This window comes from Rhinatrema bivittatum, chromosome 3, assembly GCF_901001135.1.
Source record: "Rhinatrema bivittatum chromosome 3, aRhiBiv1.1, whole genome shotgun sequence".
In the NCBI taxonomy this organism is placed as follows: Eukaryota; Metazoa; Chordata; class Amphibia; order Gymnophiona; family Rhinatrematidae; genus Rhinatrema; species Rhinatrema bivittatum.
In genome coordinates, this window is record NC_042617.1 from 90779995 (window position 1) to 90803860 (window position 23866).

Sequence of the window (23866 nt, forward strand, 5' to 3'; positions counted from 1 at the left end):
ACATCTTCGACCCCCTGCTCATGTGGTTGGACTGCAACCACCACCGTAACTGGGTCCTTACTCTGGCAGGCAGAGGTAGGTGCGTGGAATAGTTCCGTAGACAGGGGCTCCAGCGAGAGAGCAGGGAGTGTTGTAGAGGTCTCATATGGGCCCTTGCCCAAGGTATCACTTCCAGGGTGGATGCCATGAGACTGAGAACCTGCAGATAATCCCAAGCTATGGGCCGACTGGCTCCCATCAAGTACTGGATACGCGTCTGGAGTTTTAACCTTCTCTTGGTAGTGAGACTGACTGTGTCTGCCTGGGTGTCGAACTGTACTCCCAGGTATTCCAGAGACTGGGAAGGCTGTAGGCAACTCTTGCTGAGGTTGATTACCCAGCCCAAGCTTTCCAGAAGGGCGATCACTCTGTCGGTTGTCCGATGGCTCTCCTCTCGCGATTTCGCCCTGATCAGCCAGTCGTCTAGGTAGGGATGGACCAGGATTCCTTCCCGTCTGAGTGCCGCCGCTACCACTACGACCACCTTAGTGAAGGTCCGTGGTGACGTGGCCAACCCGAAGGGCAGAGCCCTGAATTGGAAGTGGCGGCCTAGAACTTTGAAGCGCAGGTAGCGCTGATGATCCGGATGGATCGGGATATGTAGGTAGGCTTCCGACAAGTCTAAGGCCGTGAGGAATTCTCCTGGCTGTATTGCGGTCTTGACGGAGCGCAGAGTTTCCATGCGAAACCTCGGGACCCTTAAGTATCGATTGACTGACTTGAGGTCCAGTACGGGCCGAAAGGTGCCCCCTTTCTTGGGTACCATGAAATAAATGGAATAGTGTCCAGAATTCACTTCCCAGGCAGGTACTAGGATGATAGCGTTCAAGGACAGGAGCCTCGCCAGGGTAGCTTCCAATGCTGCCTTCTTGTGTATGGGACATGAAGATTCCACAAACTTGTCCGGAGGGAGATGAAAGTCCAGATAATATCCCTCTCGGATAATGGCGAGGACCCACTGGTCCGACGTGATCTCGGCCCATCTGGGGTAGAAGAGGGTTAACCTGCCCCCTATGGCTCCATTCCCCAGATGAATCAGCGGATTCTCATTGTGAGGCGCGGCCGGGACCTGAGCCCGGGCCTGCTCCCCTCTTGTGCTGCTTGGTCCAAAAGGACTGATTCCTGGCCTGAGGACGCGGCGCCTGGTAGCGACTCCTGTAAGGAATGAAGCGCTGTGAACTCCTGCCCCTGGAGGGCCTTGGGAAGGCGCGCTGGTTCCTTCTGAACCGATCTTCCGGCAGTCTAGGCACTGGAGAGGCGCCCCATGTACTGGCCAGTTTATCAAGGTTGCTGCCAAACAGGAAAGAGCCCTTAAAGGGCAATCTGGTGAGGCGTGTCTTTGAAGGCGCATCAGTTGACCAATTCCGGATCCAGAGCTGCCTCCTGGCAGCTACGGAGGAGATCCCCTTGGCTGTGGTCCGGACTAGGTCTGATGCAGCATCCATCAGACCTAGTCCATGTCTGCTGCTGGAGCGTTGTTCCTGACCTGTGACATGTCTGCTGCTGGAGCGTTGTTCCTGACCTGTGACAAACAGGAACGCGTCACCACTGTGCAGCAGGTTGCGATCCGCAAAGATAGAGCTGCCACCTCAAAAGTCTGTTTCAGAATGGCGTCCAGTCGCCGGTCATGAGGCTCCTTGAGGGCCGCCGCCGCCCCCCCCCCCCCACAACTGGAATGGTAGGGCGCTTAACCACAGCGCTAATCAAGGCGTCCACCTGAGGGCACGCCAGCAGCTCCTGGATAGCCGGTGCCAGGGGGTACATGCCTGTCAGGGCCCGACCCCCTTTGAATGAGGCCGCTGGTGCAGCCCATTCTAAATCTATCAGTTGCTGTGCTGCTTGCAGGAATGGAAAATGGCGGGCTGTAGGACGAAGACCTTCCAGCAGGGAGTTCTGCGCAGAGGGTACCGTAGCGCTGGGACCTGTAATATCCAACTCTGCCAGGCACTGAGACACCAGGTCGGAGAGATCCTCCTTAGGGAAGAACCGCCTCATGGTTCTGTATGGCTCAATCCCTGAGGGAAGTTCCCCTTCGTCCGGGAGTTCGGACTCGTCCGGTGAGACCTCCTGGTCCGACTGATCCGGACTTTCTAGCGGCGGGAGGTCCCGCTCACGATAAGGGCGTGAGGGTCCAGGAACAGGATCCGCTGGAGCCACAACCGCAGCAGCCGCCGCAGTCGCAGCCACAGCAGGAACAGGAACAGCAGGAACAGCAGGGCCTGGACGGGAAGCCGTTTGCATCTGCACAAAGGCATGAATCCCCTTAAAGAGATCCACCCAGGAAATGGAAGCGGTCTCCAATCGCCGGGGTACAAGATCCCCCGGGATACCAGATTGGTCGAGACTGCCCGCTAAATCCGGGGTAGCCCCTGGGGAACTGTCAGCAAATCGGGGCTGAGACTGGTCCTGGCCCGAGGGTCCCACGGCCTCCTCACATTGGGCACATAGGGGAGTCTGGCTCTTCACTGTGCGTGGCTCTAAGCTGGCATGCAGAGCAGAGGCCGAGGGCTTTAATGCCGGAGGCAGGAGGCGCCCCCGCTGAAGACGCTGAGGCGTTCTGTTCCATTGAAAAGTATGTGCTGAATGATATGTGGCAGCAATTTACGCTTAATATAACAGGCGCACAATAATATGCGGCAGCAATATACGCTTAGAACAGGCGCACAATATGCGGCAGCAATATACGCTTAATATAATAGGCGCACAATAATATGCGGCAGCAATATACGCTTAGAACAGGTGCACAATAATATGCGGCAGCAATATACGCTTAATATAATAGGCGCACAATAACATGCGGCAGCAATATACGATCAATATAATAGGCGCACAATAACATGCGGCAGCAATATACGATCAATTATATTCAATATGCTCTCAGCAATATGCGGTCAGCAATACACACTCAATAGTATACAATATGCTCTCAGCAATAAGCGGTCAGCAATACACGCTCAATAGTATACAATATGCTCTCAGCAATAAGCGGTCAGCAATACACGCTCAATGGTATACAATATGCTCTCAGCAATATGCGGTCAGCAATACACGCTCAATGGTATTCAATATGCTCTCAGCAATAAGCAGTTAGCAATACACGCTCAATAGTACACCATATGCTCTCAGCAATAAGCGGTCAGCAATACACGCTCAATAGTATACAATATGCTCTCAGCAAGAAGCGGTTAGCAATACACGCTCAATGGTATTCAATATGCTCTCAGCAATAAGCAATGATGTATATAATATGCGCTTAGTCATAGCCATGCGCCTATCACGGGCGCTCAATACCTGAACAAGGCCCACAAAATGGCGCCCTCCACGGCGTGACACGCCGCCGATCCTCGGTTCCTCGGAGACCAAAAATAAGAGATGAACGCCTTACCTGATCCTCGGCGCTTCCCGGCTGGAACCCGGGCGGTCTCCGGCTGCGGGGGGAGAGGGCAAGTACCTTCACCGCCGTGCTATGAGGAAATGCACCCGGCTGCCTCGTCCACGCCGGGACCGAGGCACCTAGTATGCCTTACCCGAACCTCGCCCAGGGGCTATGTCCCTGCCGCGATTCGGCCACCGGACCGAGGTCTTAAACCTCCGGGGGATCATGGAAATCACCCCGGGAAACTCTACTGGGGGAGGGACCTTAGGGTATCACCGCAGGAGTGCGGGGCTCGATGCTGTAGAAGTTTTAGTAAAAAGAAAGTAGAAAGTAGATTTGGAAAACACGCTCAGCGAGCGTGCAGGCTCTCCAAACTGCTTTGGAGACGGAAATTACTAAGTTGCTACGCTTCTTGTGGGGGTATATATACACCCGTGCTGACGTCAGATCCCTCTCCAACTGCTAGCACGAGCATACTATACCCATTCGTTCTGAGTCCATCTGGCTACACGACAGGAAATATAACTTTTAGTAATTCCATGAGGAAAATTCCTGTCAGGAATCTCTTCAGAGCTCCTTTACCGCGAGGCTACTGCTGCACGGAAAAAAGAAGACTGAAGGGGGACCCCTGCTGGCTGCAGGGTTAGTGCCATGCTGGGCATGCCCAGTAGGGGCCAGTCAAAGTTCTGGAAACTTTGACAGAAGTTTTCCGTGATTGGGCTCCATCCTGATGATGTCACCCATATGTGAGGACTACCATCCTGCTTGTCCTGTGAGAAACATGACTATATGAAAAAAATGTAAATGTCTGTATTTTTTGGGTTTCTTAAGAAAACATTTGGCTATCAACACACTGCTCACTAATTCAATTTAGTTATAAATAGCAAATATTGTACTGGGATCCAGGCATGAATGAATAAGTGAGAGACCTTTATCAAGTATTTTGTTCTGGAAAAAAAACCAGTTAAGGTATATGGTTAGGTCTGGGCACTTGGCATGACCAAAAAAGGGGAATTCTATGCACACAATCCCAAACAATGACCAAAACCAATCATCATGGGGGCAGTCCTCCTACAATAATCACTAAACATGTCCTCCCTGCACTCCAGTTGATCCTCCTCTTAACCTCCACCCCCCCTCTCTCAACCACTGTTCTTCCAGCTAATCTCCTCTTACATTACCCAGCTCCTCTCACTTCCCCAACCTATCCCCATCTTCCTCATCCCTTCTAGCCCTTTTCGTATCTCCCCCAGCTGATCCTCTTGTAGGAATAGCTACTATAAATTTCACCAATGTTCATATAGCAAAATGGATTCTTACTTCACATTTGGACACGACCTGTATTTCAAAGAAAGTTCAGCATAACTTCTAACAAAGCTGCAATATGTGAATGACTTATCTCCTGTGCCAAGCACATGTTTGTCTAAGCCTCTGTTAAAGAATGAAATCTTCTCTCAGCAATTAGAGAAGGAACAAGACAATGCAGGCCTGTGTCTGTGGAGACAGATCTGAAGCTGCAGTCAAGCTCAGAAATACCTGGCAACCCAGCTTCCAATCCCAAGAGGATACCTTATCTGATCCAAGGCAACTCCCAGGTCAGCTGCCATGAGGCAGAAGGTTGGCCAAGAGGGAGGGAGGGGGGGGGGGAATCAAGAAAGTGAAGTGAAGAAAGAATCAGAATGACTTCTATACCTATTTTCATATGCATGAAGCTACTGAATATTCATATGATATCTCTTAAAATCAGCTTGGCAGAGGGGCTAAGAGTCGGCTAAGAAGATTCCATTCACACCAGCAAGAAGCCATCAGTCATTGCTTCCAGCCACGCCCTGCAACTAAGCTGCTAGTCAAGATCCAGTGTCCTGGAACATTGCTTGGAAGAGGGTCTCAAGCCCTGCTACCTTAGCCAGAGTTGAACTTGCCTTGTACTTCTCAAAGAACTAGGTGAGTCCTCTACCCTTCATCTAGGTATGGAGACCCACAGCCTGCTTTACAGTGACAGAGACAGTGTTCAGGACTCCCAGCTGCTCTCACAGCTCAGAGACCAAAAATCTACAAAGTGCTGAGACTAAGGTGATACAAATCCTGGGCCTTGTTTAAAGGCTAGTAAGTCAGAACTGTTTATGAATTATAAGCCAGTTCCAGCTAAAGTGATGTGTTATGCCTTTCCTTACCTAGTAATACCTACCAAACTAATTACCATAAATACTTAGTGTTTGTTCTGGTAACTTAATATCTTGCAAATAAATCTCTATTCTGAGACAGAAGAGTATGAGTTTCTGGGCTGATCGGGTTGTATTTAAAAGTAAAATAAGTGTTAATTTCTGTGCACTGCTAGTTCCCTTAGGGAAGGGGAAGAGGGCGGTATCAAGACTGCAGCTTATGCTTATAAATCCTTGTACACTGCATTCCCTTTACTTTCAACCCCCATTCCCTTTCTCTCACTTCCCAGAATCACCTTCTTCCTCATCCCTCCCCAGCAGATCCCTTCTCACTGTCCAACGCCTCTTACATCCCCTAAACAACTCTGCCATCCATCTCTCTCACCCTCTCTAGCCAATCCTCTCCCCACACCCATAGTCAAATCCTATTCCAGCTAATCTCTCCCTCAAACATCTCCTACTGATCCAACACTCAAACCTCTCTTGTATATGACTGCTCCCTTCAAGCATCCACTCCTCCAAACATCCCCCTAGTCAAGGTCAGCAGCAACACTGTTATTTGGGCCCAGAGCCAATGGTGAATGACAACTGGTGGGAAGAGACAGCAGGGTAGGTTCAGTGGTAGGTGAGGAGAGAGAATCAGTGGCACTTTTTCAGTGGCAATTTTCCATTGGCCCATGCACACTCAAGCCCTGCCCCCCTCTTTTCATGACTAGTCCTGATCCTGATGGTAATCTGCAAGCGGCAATAGCATTATTAATGTTGAGATTACTTACCTGATAATCTCCTTTTCCTTAGTGTATGCAGATGGACTCAAAACAAATGGGTATAGTGTGCTCGTGCTAGCAGTTGGAGACGGATCTGACGTCAGCATGGGTACATATACCCCCACAGGAAGTGCCGCAAATCAGTAATCTTCCTTGCAAAAGCTGTAGCTGACCGATCAATTAAATGAACAGGATTACCCTGACCGATTGATAGTAGCTGGAGACCGCCAGTGATCACAACCGGAAGGCGTCGACACCCGGCAGAGTGGATGGCCTATTATAAGAAAACATGGCTTACCGTGAGTTCGGTGAATTCCCATGTATGCCGGCAGCCGGGCGGGATGCTGAGTCCATCTGCATACACTAAGGAAAAGGAGATTATCAGGTAAGTAATCTCAACATTTCCTAGCGTGTAGCAGATGGACTCAAAACAAATGGGATGTACAAAAGCTACTCCCGGACTGGGCGGGAGGCTGCCTGAGGACCGTTTAGGATTGCCCTCGCAAATGCTGTGTCCTCCCTGGCCTGGACGTCCAGACGGTAGAATCTGGAGAAGGTATGGAGGGAGGATCACGTCGCCGCTTTACATATCTCTGCAGGCGACAGCAGCTTAGCTTCTGCCCAAGAGGCCGATTGTGCTCTGGTAGAATGAGCTTTGACCTGTAGAGGCGGTGGTTTTCCCGCCTCTATGTAGGCTGCCTTGATAACTTCTTTAATCCAGCGGGCGATGGTTGGCCGTGAGGCCGCTTCCCCTTGCTTCTTCCCGCTGTGCAGGATGCAGGTGGTCCGTCTTTCGTACTGCTTCTGACATTACCAGATAGCTGGACAGCAGTCTGCCGATGTAGAGATGGCGTAGCATTCGACCTTCCTCCGACTTCTTCAAACCTTCCGTGGTAGGCAAGGATATGGTTTGGTTGAGGTGAAAGTGTGAGACCACCTTGGGTAAAAAGGATGGAACTGTGCGAAGATGGATAGCCTCTGGAGTGATTCTGAGAAATGGATCACGACAGGATAGTGCTTGTATCTCTGAGAAGTGGCGTGCTGAGCATACAGCCAGCAAGAACACCATCTTCAAGGTTAACAAACGGAGGGACAGGCCTCGAAGGGGCCTGAAGGTTGATCCCGCCAAAAATTCCAATACTAGGTTGAGATTCCACAAGGGCACTGGCCACTTCAGTGGCGGGCGAATGTGTTTGACTCCTTTCAGGAAACGCGAGACGTCTGGGTGTTTGGCAATGGTGTTGCCGTAACTCCTGGGACCGTAGCAAGACAGCGCTGCTACCTGAACCTTGATGGAGCTGAGGGACAGACCCTTCTGAAGTCCATCTTGTAGGAAGTCCAAAATGATAGGAATCTTAGCAGCATGCGAGTTGGTGCCGTGAGAGTCGCACCAGGCTTCAAAAACTCTCCAGATCCTAATATATGTTAGGGATGTGGAGAACTAGCGTGCTCGGAGGAGTGTATCTATAACCGGCTCCGAGTATCCCCTTTTCTTCAGCCTAGCCCTCTCAATGGCCAGACCGTAAGAGAGAATTGAGCCGGATCCTCGTGGAGAATGGGACCTTGCCGCAGCAGGTCCCTGTAGGGCGGCAGAGGTAGAGGGTTCCCTGCCAGTAGTCTTCTCATGTCTGCGTACCAGGGTCTTCTTGGCCAGTCCGGGGCCACTAGAAGAACTAGGCCTCTGTGTCGCTGAATCCTGTGTACAATGGCGCCCAGCAGGGGCCATGGAGGAAAGGCGTATAGCAGCATCCCCCGAGGCCACGGCTGTACCAGGGCATCGATCCCCTGAGCTCGAGGATCCCGCCTGCGGCTGAAATATCTGGGTACTTGAGCGTTGGACCTGTCCGCTAAGAGGTTCATGGCTGGCGTCCCCCATTGATCCACAATTATCTGTAAGGCTGTGGGTGACAGCTGCCACTCCCCTGGATTCAGGCTTTCTCTGCTGAGGAAGTCTGCCATCGTGTTGTCCTTCCCGGCAATGTGGACGGCGGAGATGTCCTGGAGATTTGCTTCTGCCCAAATCATCAGGGGAGTTATTTCCAGGGACACTTGTTGGCTTCTGGTTCCGCCCTGACAATTGATGTATGCCACCGTGGTGGCATTGTCTGACATCACTCTGACCACTCTGTCGCGAAGTCTGTGGGCAAATCGCAGGCACACTAGCCTGACTGCCCGTGCCTCTAGTCGGTTGATGTTCCACCTCGACTCTTCTCTGGTCCATCGCCCTTGGGCGGTGAGTTCCTCGCAGTGTGCTCCCCATCCGTTCAGGCTGGCATCTGTGGTGAGCAGAATCCAGGTTGGGGAGGACATTCTTGACCCCCACCTCGTGTGGCCGGGCTGCAACCACTCTGGCCGGTAGAGGTAGGCGTACGGTGTAGTTCTGTGATCGTGGGCTCCATCGAGATAGAAGGGCGCGTTGCAATGGTCTCATATGAGCCCGCGCCCATGGCACCACCTCCAGAGTGGACGCCATGAGGCCGAGGACCTGTAGGTAATCTCGAGCTGTGGGCCGGTTGGCGCTCAGCAGGGCCTGCAGATGACTCTGGAGTTTTGATGTTCTCTTGGAGGTCAGGCTAACCTTGTCTTCTCGGGTGTCGAATTGGACCCCTAGGTATTCCAGCGACTGGGACGGCTGTAGGGAGCTCTTGTTTATGTTGACTACCCATCCGAGGCTTTCCAGAAGAGCTATAACTCTGTTGGTTGCCCGGTGGCTCTCCTCCGGTGACTTTGCCCTGATCAGCCAATCGTCCAGGTAGGGATGGACGAGAATTCCTTCCTTCCTGAGTGCCGCCGCCACTACTACTATTACCTTGGTAAAGATCCGCGGCGCAGTGGCTAACCCGAAGGGCAAAGCTCGGAACTGGAAGTGCTGATTCAGGACTTTGAAGCGTAAATAGCGCTGGTGATCCCGATGGATTGGGATAAGCAGGTAGGTTTCTGACAGATCTAGGGATTTAGTCGTTAGAATTTGGAAACACGCTCAGCGAGTGTGAGGTAGCTCCAAACTGCTTTGGAGACGGAAATTACTGATTCACGGCACTTCCTGTGGGGGTATATGTACCCGTGCTGACGTCAGATCCATCTCCAACTGCTAGCACGAGCACACTATACCCATTTGTTTTGAGTCCACCAGCTACACCCTAGAAAATGAAAGTTAGCACAGGGGCCTGTGTTCCCTCCTCGAACAGGGCTTCCTGTTACCACAGAAACCCATGCAAAAGCAGGGCTACTGCAAGACCTGAGAGAGCACATGGTGGCTTAGAGGCCTCATAATGACTTCCACTACTGCTGCTGACACCTAAAGGGCACTGTCACTTGAGGCACTTGTGACCTCCTTTGGGATCACGACCCAGAGTGAGAAGCCCTCCTCTAAGATATGAAGTTGGCCACTGAAGAGCCATATCTGCCTTTAAAACGGCCATACATGTTTCTTCAGGTGATTGCAGTACTGTAGGATTTCACTGTACCCCAACTTCCAAAACCATTACACCCACTGTCTGACCTTAATATATTATCATAAGAAGGTCCACTGAGCCCTTTATCCTGGGTCTAACGGTTGCCAGTCCAGATTACAGGTACCTGGCATATTCCAAACAATTAATCTATTTTTTTGTATCTAACCACCAAGTCTTCTGGCTAATAATGGAGCAATTACTTACCTGATAATTTCGTTTTCCTTAGTGTAGACAGATGAACTCAGGACCAGTGGGTTTATGCTCCCCTGCCAGCAGATGAGACTGAGCTAGGTGATGTCACAGTATATATAATCCTGCAGTAACCTTAGCCTGCCAATATTCTCTTCCAAAGCAAAAAACCTGATTAAAAACACAATTAAGAGAGATATCTATGAAGGGGACAAGATGGCCACGAGTCAATAGACGCTGTACTACTGAGCACTTTCTTCATTCCCTCAAGCTTTCTGTTTAGCATCTGGTTATGGCACCGAAGAGGAAGGGGAAAGTTAAGGTTTTTCCCCACTGTCCCCCTCCCTTTACCTCCAGGTCAGCTGTCAATTGTCAGCTTCATGTCTACCACGGACCCCCAGAATCTCAGCAGTGAGTTCCCTGATGCAGCACTCGACAAGGGAGCATCGGTGTTTCCTGGGGACGAGGTTTCCCTCAGCCCCCAAGAACAGGCTCTCCCACCGGCGGCAGTGCGGATGGGAGCCGAAGATACTGCCACGTCTGTTACAGCTTTTCCTTTGTTGTCCTCTGACAATATTAGTTTGGCAAGAGGACAGATTTACTCTTCATCGGGTGCCGATTCCTTGACAGGACTCCTTCCAATGCCTGTTAAGCCAGCGGTTATAACTTTGGATTCACTTTGGGAACTGATGGAGAATTTTGCTAAGATTTTGACCTCTTCTGTATCTAAAGTGGACTTGGTCATTTCCAAACTGGATCCTATGGTGGTGCAGAACATCCCAGGCAATGTAAAGATTCAGGCAGTCCAATCTACCTCCATTTGGGATATCAGAGTTTTATCCCGCAGGCTTGAACTGTTGGAAAATTCTTCTTGTTGGTTTAATCTCAGAATTCCCCTAAGATTTTCGGTGAACTCCCGATAGTTACCTTAAAAAAATATTTTCATCAAATTCTGGGTATTGCACCTGAAGATTCACCTATAAATAAGTGTCCCTATAAATAAGTGTCCCTAAGATGCTTCACTCCCTTCAAAAACGGGCCACATCAGGATAAGACAAGGAAACATCATTCATCATGCACCTTCAAGGAATTAAGGGCTAAGCCTTTATTCAATCCATCCTGCAAAAAATTCAGAATGCAAGGGATCTTAACTGAATGAGGAAGAACATTCCGCTCCTCACACCAGGCCTCAAAAACTCTCCAAACCCGCACATAAGCCAAGGAAGTGGAGAACTTGTGAGCGAGGAGTAAAGTGGCAATCACCACAGAGGAATAACCATGCTTTAACAGGCGAGCCCTCTCAAGGGCTAAACCATAAGACAAAATAGAGTCGGATCCTCGTGAAGAACTGATCCCTGCTGAAGCAGATCCATGTGCAGCGGAAGAAGGGGGGCCTCCACCAGGAGTCATTGCAAATCCGCATACCATGGACGCCTGAGCCAGTTCGGTGCCACCAGGAGTATTAGCTCCCTGTGATCTTCGACCTTATGAATTATCCTGCCCAGCAAGGGCCACAGAGAAAAGGCATAAAGCAATCTGTCTTCCGGCCAGACTTGTATGAGAGCGTCTACTCCCACTCTCTCCTGTGACAGTAGAAGCGAGGATCTGTCGCATTTTGAGAAGTCGCCAGCAGGTCTAGGAATGGAAGGCCCCAGCGATCCCAATCAGGTGAAACACCTCATCTGACAACACACGCTCTCCTGGATCCAGACCTTCCCTGCTGAGAAAGTCCGCTCTTACGTTGTCTTTTCCTGCAACATGAGAGGGCCACGATCATCTACAGATGACCTTCTACCCATCCTTCAGCTGGCTATTTCCTGCAACACTTGGTTCCTCCCTGGCTATTGATATAGGCCACCGTCGTCGCGTTGTCAGATATCATGTGAACTGCTTGATTCCACAGCCTTTGGCTAAACTGCAAGCATGTCAGCCATATCGCCCGGGCCTCCAGACGATTGATACACCATCAAGACTCTTTGGCATTCCAGTGCCCCTGGGCCATTAACTCCAGACAGTGAGCCCCCCAATTGTGGAGACTCGCATCTGTTGTGAGTACCAACCAGGCCGGAGAGGACAAGGGAACTCCCTTTCTCAGATGAGCCTCCAGCAACCACCATTGGAGGCAGGAGCAAATTTCCATTGGCAAGTGGAGCCAAACCGCATAATCCTGAGACTGCAGGTTCCAATGAGATAGCAGAGAGTGCTGAAGATGACGCAAATGTGTCATTGCCCACAGCATCACTTTCAGAGTAGCTGCCATAAAGCAGAGTGTTCATCAACTGATGCACTTGAGACATCAATCTCTGGATCCAAAATTCCGGTAGGAAACCTCTGTCCTGTCCCATGTCGAACCAGACACTTCAACAACTGGGATGGATGAAGACTGCTCTTGGTCAGGTTCACCACCCAACCGAACTCCTGCAATAAGGAGATCAACTTGTGTGTCACCAGTCAGCTCTCTTCCTGAGACTTGGCTCGAATCAGCCAGTCGTCCAAATATGAGTGCATCAGGATTCCTTTTTTTCGGAAGGCCATGCTACCACCACCAGAATCTTGGAAAATGTTCTGGGAGCCTGAAAATGATAATGGCACCCAAACACTGCAAAGTGTAGAAAGCGCTGATGCTCCAATCAGATGGGAATATGAAGATCTGACAGATCTAAGGTCAGAAATTCACTATACTATACCGCCATTATTACAGAGTTAAAGGTTTCCATTCGAAAATGAGTCACCTTCAAATGATGGTTGAACCTCTTGAGATCCAAGATGGGACGAAAGGAGCTCTCCTTCTTGGGCACAACAAAATAAATGGAATATTGCCTGATACTTTGAGACGTGGGCACCAGAATCACAGCCCTCAGTCTGAGGAACCTTTGAAGCGTGAACTCCACTGCCTGCTTCTTCTGCGGGGAGTGGCAAGGGGACCCCATGAACACGTCCTGAGAAATACTGCAAAATTCCAGTTCATACCCTTCATGTATCACCTCCAGAACCTACTGGTCTGACGTGATCTCAACACACCTCTGATAAAAGAAAGAGAGACATCCCCGTATTTCCTGTTCCGGAAGGTAGGTTGGCAAACCTTTATTGGGAAACTCCACCACCTGAGCCTGCTCCTCTCTTGGGCTGCCGGGAATGAAAGTACTGAGACCAATCAAAAGGCTGAGTCCGCTGAAAGATCGTCCCGCTGCAAGGATGAAAACGCCTGGAACCCCGGAAATGACCCCTCATACCAAAGGGGTGCTTTAACTGTTTCTTATCCTCCAGCAACTGAGGCACCAGAGACTCGCCCCACTTACTGGTCAGTTTCTCCAACTTGCTCCCAAACAAAAGTGAGCCTTTAAAGGGCATCTTGGTAAGATTGGCTTTGGAAGCTGTGTTAGCCAGCCAATTTTGCAACCAGAGTTGACACCTGGCTGTTATCACCGAAGCCATTCCTGTGGCTGAGGGCCGGACCAAATACAGCCTGTGTCTGCTAAAAAGGCAGCAACAGGCTCTATAACCGCTCTGGAATTCTATCCAGACTCATCAACCTCGTGAGAAAGAAGCAAACAAGATCTTGCAACTAGGGTGCAACAAGAATCTGTAAATTCATTTCCACTGCCTCAAAGGTTTGCTTAAGAATAACCTCAATCCTTCTATCATGTACATCCTTCAAGTCCGCTCCTCCCTCTATGGGGATAGTAGTCTGCTTAGACATGGCATATACCAGAGCATCCACTTTGTTTTCCGAAAATGCAAATGCTCTCTCATAGTCAGATCCAGGGGGTATAGGCTTTTCAATGTCTGACCCCCTTTTAAAATTTGCCTCTGGGGAATCCCATTACAGATCAATCAATTCCTGGATGGCATCCATCACCAGGAAAAAAAACAAGAGGCTTTACGTAAGGAAAGCAAAATGGGATTCTTCCTTGGCTCTGACATAGCACCCGAACCAGGAACACCCAGCTGTTTCAAGGTCTGGGAAATCAAGGCTGGCAGTTCATCTCTATGAAAGAACTGCAACATGGTTCGATATGGTTCCAGCCCTGGAGGAATTTCCCCATCTTTCAGGGAATCAGGATCAACCTCATTATCAGTGCCATCCAGATCCCTTTCGGGAACACCCGCAGGGAGCTGAGGCGAACCCCGGCGCTTAAGCATAGGACTAAAAGAGGGAGGAGCCACTGGCTGAGGGTCCAACCGGACAGAAATGGGGGGAAGCGGAGGACTGCAACTGAAGAAAGGCTTGTAAGCTTTGAAAAAATTCCATCCAAGAAAAAGCAGCCGCAGGGGTTTTCTTTTCCTGAATTTAGAATTTCAAATTTCTCCTTTCAGAAAGCTCAAAGCAATCCCCATAGGGAGATGCACATCCACCATTTGCTGGAGAAGGAGAATACTGGCAGGCTAGGGTCACTGCAGGTTTATATATACTGTGACATCAGCTTGCTCCATCTCTATCTGCTGGCGGAGAAGCATAAACCCACTGGTCCTGAGTCCATTTATCTAGACCAGGGGTCCCCAACCCTGTCCTGGGGCCCACCAGCCAGTCGGGTTTTCAGGATATTCACAATGAATATGCATGAGAAAAAATTTGCATGTTATGGAGGCAGGAAATTGTTTATTTACCCTTCAGGAACTTGTCAAATCTTCTTTAGAACCCCACTATGGCCTGGATTTATCAAAATGCACTAACTATCGCATGCGATAGGAAAAGGGGTGTGTTTTATGGTAATAGCAATTTGCGCCAATACCTATGTGAATCTTTTTCACACCTTGCGATAAGTGCCATTCCATAATGCCCTCACACTAGATAGGTATTTATATCTCTATGGGAGGCCCACCTAGTAACTCGAGGTGAGGTATTAGGGTAGGGGTTAGGGGCCACTTTGACATTCAAAATGAGACGTATGAACAGAACAGTGCTCTCTTGTGAAGATTTGATGACCTTCAATGGACTCTCCACCTGGGTAACATCAAGCTAGGTTGAGAGAATATTGCACAAATCTCATCTTTGGGTGAGTTTCCTCACTCCAAAGGTCATAAAATCTTCACAAGAGAGCACTGTTCTGTTCGTATGCCTCACTTTGAATGTCAAAGTGGCCCCTAACCCCTACACTAATACCTAAACCTCACCTTGAGTTACTAGGTGGGCCTCCCAAAGAGATATAAATACCTATCTAGGGTGAAGGCATTATGGCTAGGCTCTCTCTCTCTCCACTAAAAACAGCATCTTTTTCTCATTTGCATCGCACCATGCGTTATGGTGCTTTCTCACGCGTTAATGGCGTTTTCGCATGTGTTAAAGGCTGTTTTTGCATGCGAAAACGCCATATAGCACTTTGATAAATGACCCCTATGTTAGTTGCCTTGACCACATCCTCTGGCAACAGATTCCAATGTGCCCTGAATGAAAAAATACTTCTTATGATTTGTTTTAAATCTGCAGGTTGCTAGTTTCATGGAGTGTCCCCTAGTCCTATTGTTATTTGAAATGGTAAATATCTGTTCCCTATTTATGCGAGTCTTGATTTCATATATCGCAATCATATCCCCTTCTCAGTCTCTTTTCCAAGCTAGAGAGCCCTAATTTATTTAGTCTTTCGCCATAAGCAAACTTTTCCATCCCCTTTATCATTTTTGTAACCCTTCTGTGTACTTTTTCTAAGCTCGCTATGTTTTTTTGAGATGGGGTGACCAGAACTGCACACCATTGCTGCTTTTCCTTTGTGCTATCACACTAAACAAACTTGACATTATGACTTATGGTCTCTATGTGGCATTCATTTCCTGATATTTTAATTAAAGATAGTTAAGATTAAAGATACCTTACCTCACACTGGTTATTGAGTTTTGTGTATGTAATGTCTAGTTGTTGGTACTGATCTTTTAATTTAGAAAATTCAGCTTCCAATCTTGTTTGCTCCAGTTTGCCACTGTTTAATAAGCTCTTTAAATTCTTATGATCAATTTGCAAACCTTCATTTTCTCGCAGAAGTTGACTGTATGTGTGATTCAGCCTGCAAACAAAATCAGGGAATAAGAAATAGATAAAAAGCGAAGTCAAACGTCATGCTAGACCTAACAGGTTTTTCCCCTTTTGCTTCCACATACACAATTAATCTAGTCACTGAAAAAAGGATCATCAGATTAGTCACACATATATACACTGGTTCAATCTGGGGAGATGGGTTTATCAAATATTTTCTCCAGTGCACAATTATATTATATTATATTGCTGTATGATTTCTCCCATTGAAAACAATGGAATAACAACAATCTCATAGTCTACAACATACAGTGGCTATAGAAAGTCTATACTCCCTTCCAAAATGTTCATCTTGTGTTGTCATAAAGCTTGGAAGTAAAAAGCGTGGGCCTTATTTTCAAAAGCATTTACATGCTTAAAACTGGGTTTTACGCATGTAAATGCACTTTAGCCGCTTAAGCGGGCTTTTAAAAATTGCTGCAATATATGCCATTGAATTGTCTTCAGGATTTACCTGTGTAAGTGTACTTTACGCACGTAAATGGCTTTTGAAAATTGCTACAATAGTAGGTTACATTTACATGCGTAACACCTTTGAAAATTCACTTGAGTGTTTTTTCCATGTATCCATAGATCTTACTCCACTACTGCCAAGTGAAAAATATATTCCAGAATTCCTTAGAAAATTAAGAAGAAATAATATGGAGTTACTTGGTTGGATAAGTGTATACACTTCCCTCCCCTCACACCCTCTTGTAATACTTTAGCAATCCTAAATCTTTAAAGATCTGCAGGGGTAGGCAACTCCTGTCCTCAACTGCGACAATCAGAACTTTATCCCAGAATCCTTTTGACAGCTCCTTGGTGTCCTCAGGTGCCACAATCAAGTCTGGTTTTCAGGATATCCACGATGAATATGGATAGAATATTTGCATATTCGTTGTGGATAAACCTAAAAACCAGACCTGATTGAGGCACTTGAGGACACCAAAAGAATCCTGGGACAAAGTTGTGGACAGGCACTGATTTGGGGATGGGTATAAAAGAACTGTAAAGTCCCTGAATTTCTCTCAGAGCAAGGCCAAGATAATTTTTAAGAAATAGAAAATGTATGGCACCAACAAAATCCTGCCTAGATCAGGCTGTCCTTCCAAACTGGATGACTAAGTAGAAAGCAAACTGATCAAGGAGGCAACCAAGAGGAAATAGCAACTTTGAAAGAGCTGTATCTCTAACCCAGGAGTGATCTCCTCACATAGAAATCATCACACAAAGAGGCCTGTAAAATATTGTTAACTTCATTACTCACTCAATTACTGAGTTAGAGATACAGTTCACCTGTAATTAACAAAATTAACTATTTTATAGGCCCTCTTATTTGTGTAACAATTTAACTTTGAAAGAGCTATAGGTTTCCATGACCAAGACTGGTCCAAGTGTGCATGTGACAACAATGTCCCAAGTATGCCACAAATATGACCTCTGTGGTAATGTGGCAAGAAGGAAGCCATTAATCAAGAAAGCTCACCTTGAATCCCATTTGACTTATGAAAAAGAACATGCAGGATATACTGTAGCCAAGTGGTAAAAAAGTTTTAAAGTCTAATGAAACTAAAATACAACATTTTGGCCTGAATGCAAAGCATTATGTTTGGAGCAAATCCAACATAGCACATCACCCAACTCTACTGTGAAACATGGTGGTGATAGCATCACGTTATGGAGATGTTTCTCAACAGCAGGGAATGTGCAGGGGTGTTCCTGGAGGCAGAATGGAGAGGTATTTGGACTTACATGCATAGTTTGGAATTTTGAAAGTATGCATGTAAATTTATATGCATACTTTCGAAATACCAAAGTATGCATGGAAATTTCTTCAAAAAATTTGTATGTACAAATTAGCAAGTGTAATTGTATATGGGTAGTTTTGCTTGGATGGTTTTCAAAGCTTTGAAAATTGGTGTACCGTGTGTGCATATTTGTCAATGTTTTAAGCAGGCTGATGCAAAATTATGCTCTATGTGATCTTGAAAGCTCATGTACAAATCTTTGGATGTTTTTGAGTTGGTCCAATTAAAGGTAATACAACCTATAAAAAATCTACTTTATCCAGAATCAACATGCTTTACAACACATAGAAAAAGAAAAAAGATGGCAGATTGGGACTGCAAGGCCTATCTAACGTGCATTCTTGTTAAAATATCAAAGAGCATATCCCATCTTAGGCTTTATCCTCACATACAAGGATCCTCTGTGCTTATCCCATGCTTTATTGAATTATATTATTGCTTTCACCTCCATTACCTCCACTGGGAAGCTGTTCCATATATCCCACATACTTTTCATGAAGTCCTCCTATGTTACTCCTGAGTCTATCCCTTTTGAGCCTCATACCATGACCTCTTGGATCTAAATCAGTGTTGGTGAACTCCAGTCCTCGAGTGCCACAAACAGGCTAGGTTTTCAAGAAACCCACAATGAATATGCATGAGATAGAATTGGAGGCAGTACATGCAAATCTTCCTCATGCATATTCATTGTAGATATCCTGAAAACCTGGTCTGTTTATTACACTTGAGAACTGCAGTTCACCATCATTGATATAGCAAATGTTGCTTACCTGTAACAGGTGTTCTCACAGGACAGCAGGATGTCAGTCCTCACATATGGGTGACATCACAGGATGGAGCCCAATCACAGAACATTTCTGTCAAAGTTTCCAGAAATTTGACTGGCCCTTACTGGGCATGCCCAGCATGGCACTAACCCTGCAGCCAGCAGGGGTCCCCCTTCAGTCTTGTTAAAAAGCTACAGGTTGTGCCGAAAAGAAAATAAGAAAACGTTATGAACCCAACACCGCAGGGCGGCAGGCGGGTTTCGTGAGGACTAACATCCTGCTGTCCTGTGAGAACACCTGTACCTTTCTCCATTGCGATGGAGAAGGTACAGAGAAGGGCTACCAAAATGATAAGGGGAATGGAACAGCTCCCCTATGAGGAAAGAATAAAGAGTTAGGACTTTTCAGCTTGGAGAAGAGATGGCTGAGGGGGGATATGATAGAGGTGTTTAAAATCATGAGAGGTCTAGAATGGGTAGATGTAAATTGGTTATTTACTTTTTCGGATAATAGAAAGACTAGGGGACATTCCATGAAGTTAGCATGTGGCACATTTAAAACTAATCGGAGAAAGTTCTTTTTTACTCAACGAAAAATTAAACTGTGGAATTTGTTGCCAGAGGATGTGGTTAGTGCAGTTAGTATAACTGTGTTTAAAAAAGGATTGGATAAGTTCTTGGAGGAGAAGTCCATTACCTGCTATTAATTAAGTTGACTTAGAAAATAGCCACTGCTATTACTAGCAATGGTAACATGGAATAGACTTAGTTTTTGAGTACTTGCCATGTTCTTATGGCCTGGATTGGCCACTATTGGAAACAGGATGCTGGGCTTGATGGACCCTTGGTCTGACCCAGTATGGCAAGTAGGTCAAGTAGGTGGCCCTGAGGTACATCGAGTGGGAGAGCGCTTCCGACCAAATCTGCGCAGCTTCCTGACACAGAAGGTAGGAGCCCGTCCCTTCCTGTTTGTTGATGTACCACATTGTCCACCTGATTGTCTGTCTGGATCAGGATGACTTGATGCATGTTGATGGCCCTATTAGGTATTCCCGCGCGATTCAGAAAACAAAAATGTGCAGCCAAGCCGCACATTTTGCTTTCAGAAATTAGCGCCTACCCAAAGGTAGGCGCTAATTTCTTCGGGCACTGGGAAAGTGCACACAAAGCAGTAAAAACTGCTTTTCTGTGCACCCTCCGACTTAATATCATGGGGATATTAAGTCTGAGGTCCCGAAGAGTAAAACAAGTTTAAAAAAAAAAAAAGAAAAAATTAATTTGAATTCGGCCCGTGGCTGTCGGGCCAAAAACCGGATGCTCAATTTTGCCGGCGTCCGGTTTCCGAGCCCATGCTGTCAGCGGGCTCGAGAACCATGTTGCTGCTTTACATATGTCAAGGATTGGCACTGAACGATAGTGTGCTACTGAGGTTGACATTGCTCTTACTGAATGCACCTTTACAGACCCTTGGAGAGGAAGGTTTGCTTTTTCATAGAAAAACTGTATACAATCTGCTAACCAGTTGGATAGAGTATGTTTACCCACTGCTTTCCCTGGTTTGTTTGGATCATAGGAAACAAAGAGTTGATTTGATTTCCTGTGGACTGTAGTGTGGTTTAAGTAGAAAGGGATTCCCTTTTGCAAAATAAATCCATATAGAAGGGAAAAATGCTTTATGGTAGACAATACTAAATATGCCAGTACTTATCTAGCTGATTTAAAGCAACAGATCTGTTAATTGCGAGTTTTTCTAGCTACACTGGCGTCAAAAGGTTATTCCTTTAAAAAGCTCCCAAAAACATCTGTTAATTGAGCAATAATTCAGCATACCAAAGCAATACTGTAATTAATAGCATTTTTCTAATTGAGAACATGATAAAAGAAAGAAGCTCTCTCTATACACTGCTTAGTATCTCAAATAATCAGTAACAACCACACTCCATCAGTTACATATTTTATTTCTCTGCCAATAGTTTTGAAAATCTTTAAGCAATTCCCCATTAATTTCTCAAAACCTCTAGGAGCAGACATTTTAAATAGAATCAAATGGCCTCTTACAGAATTACATCCAAATGGTTTGTACACTGCATGTCTTATAATTTGTCATATTGGATCCCATATAGAACAAACACTTTCAGAGTGTGAGATAATTTATGACACTTAACACATCTGCACCCAGGAGTTTTTGGGAAGCATAATAAGAATTAAAAACGTCTTAAAATTTGTAAAATGACACCAACAGGCCAATGCAATATGGTGCACAGTGGCCAGCGCATGGCTCAACACGCGACTGAATACACATTTTGGATGGTGTCCCTAACCCCCGATGCAAAACGGGGATTAGCGCGTCCAAAACACGCATCCAATTGAGCATGTAGCTAATAGCATTCATCACATGTAAAGTACTTGTAAGATGAGGCCATTAGCCAATACCCACGATACAAAATATTTCCTGCGCGGCCAATGCACCCTTGAAATGTGGCAAATTTTACACCAACCCAGGGCTGGCGTAAAGTTCTGCCGCACTCAAGGGCTCATTGTAAAAACCCCAAATTCTTGCTTTCTGTGATCCCTCCTACTAATATTGTCACGATACTAAGTAGGAGGGATCACAGAAAGCGGAATCAGTTAAAAAAACCTATTTGTGGAAAAACATTTTCTGGGCACCTGGACCATGTATATTGTGGTTGTATATTATGGGTATATGTTGTGCTGGTAGCGGGAAGAAACAGACGTTCATATTGAGCGTCTGGTTTCCTAACCCACACTGACAGCCATCATTCCTGGGCGCCCAATGCAGAGGAGATGCTAGGGACACAAAATTTCCCCTAGCACCTTCTTTTTATTGTGGCAGTTAATCTAAATATTAAATTTGGTGCCTGGGAGAGGTGGATTGGTGCGCATTAGGAGAGCAGGCGCTCAATCATGATATTGGTAAATAAACTTCTGAAATACTGCACAGTAGACAGAGTATACTTGTTTTTAAAGAAATCTGCTTCTTAAAATAATACTTTTTCCATACTTGTTCCCAGGAAGAGGGGAAAGATAGCTGCCTCTACATTGGTGGCCCCTGCCAACCACAGACAATGCCACAAGGGAATTCTCAGACAAGAGATCCCTCTAGCCCAGTGGTTCCCAACCCTGTCCTGGCGACCCCCAGCCAGTCGGGTTTTCAGCATAGCCACAATGAATACGCATGAGAGAAAATTTGCATGTTATGGAGGCAGTGCATGCAAATGTTCTCATGCATATTCATTGTGGATTTCCTGAAAACCCGACTGGCTGGGGGGTCCCCAGGACAGGGTTGGGAACCACTGCTCTAGCCCCTGGGGCCACCTGGAAATGCTGTCTAGGGAAAAAAGGAAAAATACTTCTTGTGTATCAAGATTGTACATTTAACAGGGCTTTACTGTACAGAATTTAGTACTTTTCTTATGAGGTCCAGCCAAATAAAGTATTTTCACATTTTTTTTCATCGTACTTAAGGGTGAAATATTTTTCGATTTGTTTCTTTTTCACTGAGTGGGTTCTTTCGTAGACTGTTTTGGGAAAGTAGAACAGAAAGCATTAGTTTTTGTTTTCATTACCTGTCATTTTCTTCATGAAGTCTTTGGTATACTGCAGCTAAAGTTTCATGCTGTTTGTTTTCTTGCAGCATTTTCTCTTGTTCTGCTTTCAGCACTTTTTCCAGTTCTTCTAATTGAACCTTTTGTTTAAGTAACTGGTTGTACCTGCAGATAAGGTTAATAAAAAGTATTACATACCCTTTGGTTTAACAGAAAACTTGTTAGGGTTGAGTTTTCTTGTAGGCAAGAGGGAATTTCAGTTCCAAACACCATCATTTTAGTTGGCATGCATGTTCTTTTGTTCATTTCCTGCACACTTACTGGTTGCTTAAGATTCTAATACATGGGTATATGTTAGGATTCAAGCACAAATCTGATCAGCAATTAGTGAAATCTGAAACACTTTTCCTCATTCCTCCCTCTTCCATTAATGAAAGGATAAGACTTGTCAACTAGCTATGAACACAGCTGATGAATCCACTGCTGCCAGAATAATAAAGGTAGGGCCAAATTATGTGTATATAGATGTATAGAAAACATTAACAAACACATTAAAACTGGTTCAGACACCTAATAAATATACCAAATCTTGCCATGACAAATAGTAAAACAAAATTGTAATTCTCTCTAAATTTTCTGTTATGCTTACATTATGAGCATATTTTATCACCGACAATGTTCATTGTGTGTGTGAAAAAATGTTCAATTCATTCATTTTTGGATCAAATAAAAATTTCCTATATTTCTTCCAAAGTATACATTTGTTCCATTCATTTTTGAAACTTTATGCATGTAAATGTCATCTTACATGCATAAAACTGAATTTGATGTGCATAAAATCCAATTTTATGCATGCAAAAATGAATTCCAAAAACTTGATAACTGCACAGTAAAGTTGTTTATTTGTAACTGAAGTCAGCAGTTCACTAGACACATGACTGCTCAGTGCTGAATGGACAATCCTTTCAGAACTTTCTGGAAAGACCTAAAGGTCTCTCCTGTTTAAATGTGGAGTTCTTATGCCACTGTAGTCCTGAACCTCCTTCTCAGTTCTATTAATATAGCTTTAACTAACAGTAAACAACTTATAAGACGAGATGGGAGGATGGATGCATGCTCAGATCTTTTAAAATCGACCCTTTAGGGAATAGCCACTGCTTATTATCAGCATTAGTAGCATGGGATCTATTTAAAATTTGAGTACTTCCCAGGTTCTTGTCACCTGTGACCTGGATTGGCCTCTGTTGGAAACAGTATGCTGGGCCTGATGGACCCTCGGTCTGACCCAGTATGGCAACTTCTTCTTATGTTCTTATGTAACAGGCTGAAAATGTGATTTTGTTGGGAAAAACCTTTTCTGACACCCCAAATAATATAATGGGCTCTAGTGGAGATAGAGGTGACCTCTACCTCTTAAAAAGGCCATGGAGAACAGACAGTCCACATCTACTATTCAATCGAAATTCCATGCCCAGATAATAGTGGAATGCGAATGTGTGGACTGAATGCCACATCGTAATCTTGCGAACCTCCTCAGTGGAGGTAAATCTTAGATACATGATCAACATTGCCATGGTCTTAACATTATGGGCCTTAACATATTTCTCTAAAGTCAGACCTGCCTGGGCATCACAGAGGAAGATGCAATCTATTATCCAGTTAGAAACTGGGCATTTTGTCATTATATTCCCTGACCCATTAGGATCAAAGGAACAAGAACTGGAATGG

General features: G+C 46.0%; 1 protein-coding gene across 6 annotated transcripts in view; it reads right to left on the reverse strand.

Annotated features, from left to right (window-relative positions):
* The window catches only part of CCDC88A (coiled-coil domain containing 88A), a 503234-nt gene that overhangs the window by 115346 nt on the left and 364022 nt on the right, over positions 1-23866 (reverse strand). For all 6 annotated transcript variants that reach the window (XM_029593463.1, XM_029593462.1, XM_029593464.1 and 3 more), the window contains exons 21-22: positions 22160-22303; positions 15801-15987 (exon numbers count right to left, since the gene is read on the reverse strand). In XM_029593463.1, coding sequence (XP_029449323.1) covers positions 15801-15987; positions 22160-22303 — 331 coding nt within the window. The remainder of the gene's footprint in view (positions 1-15800; positions 15988-22159; positions 22304-23866) is intronic.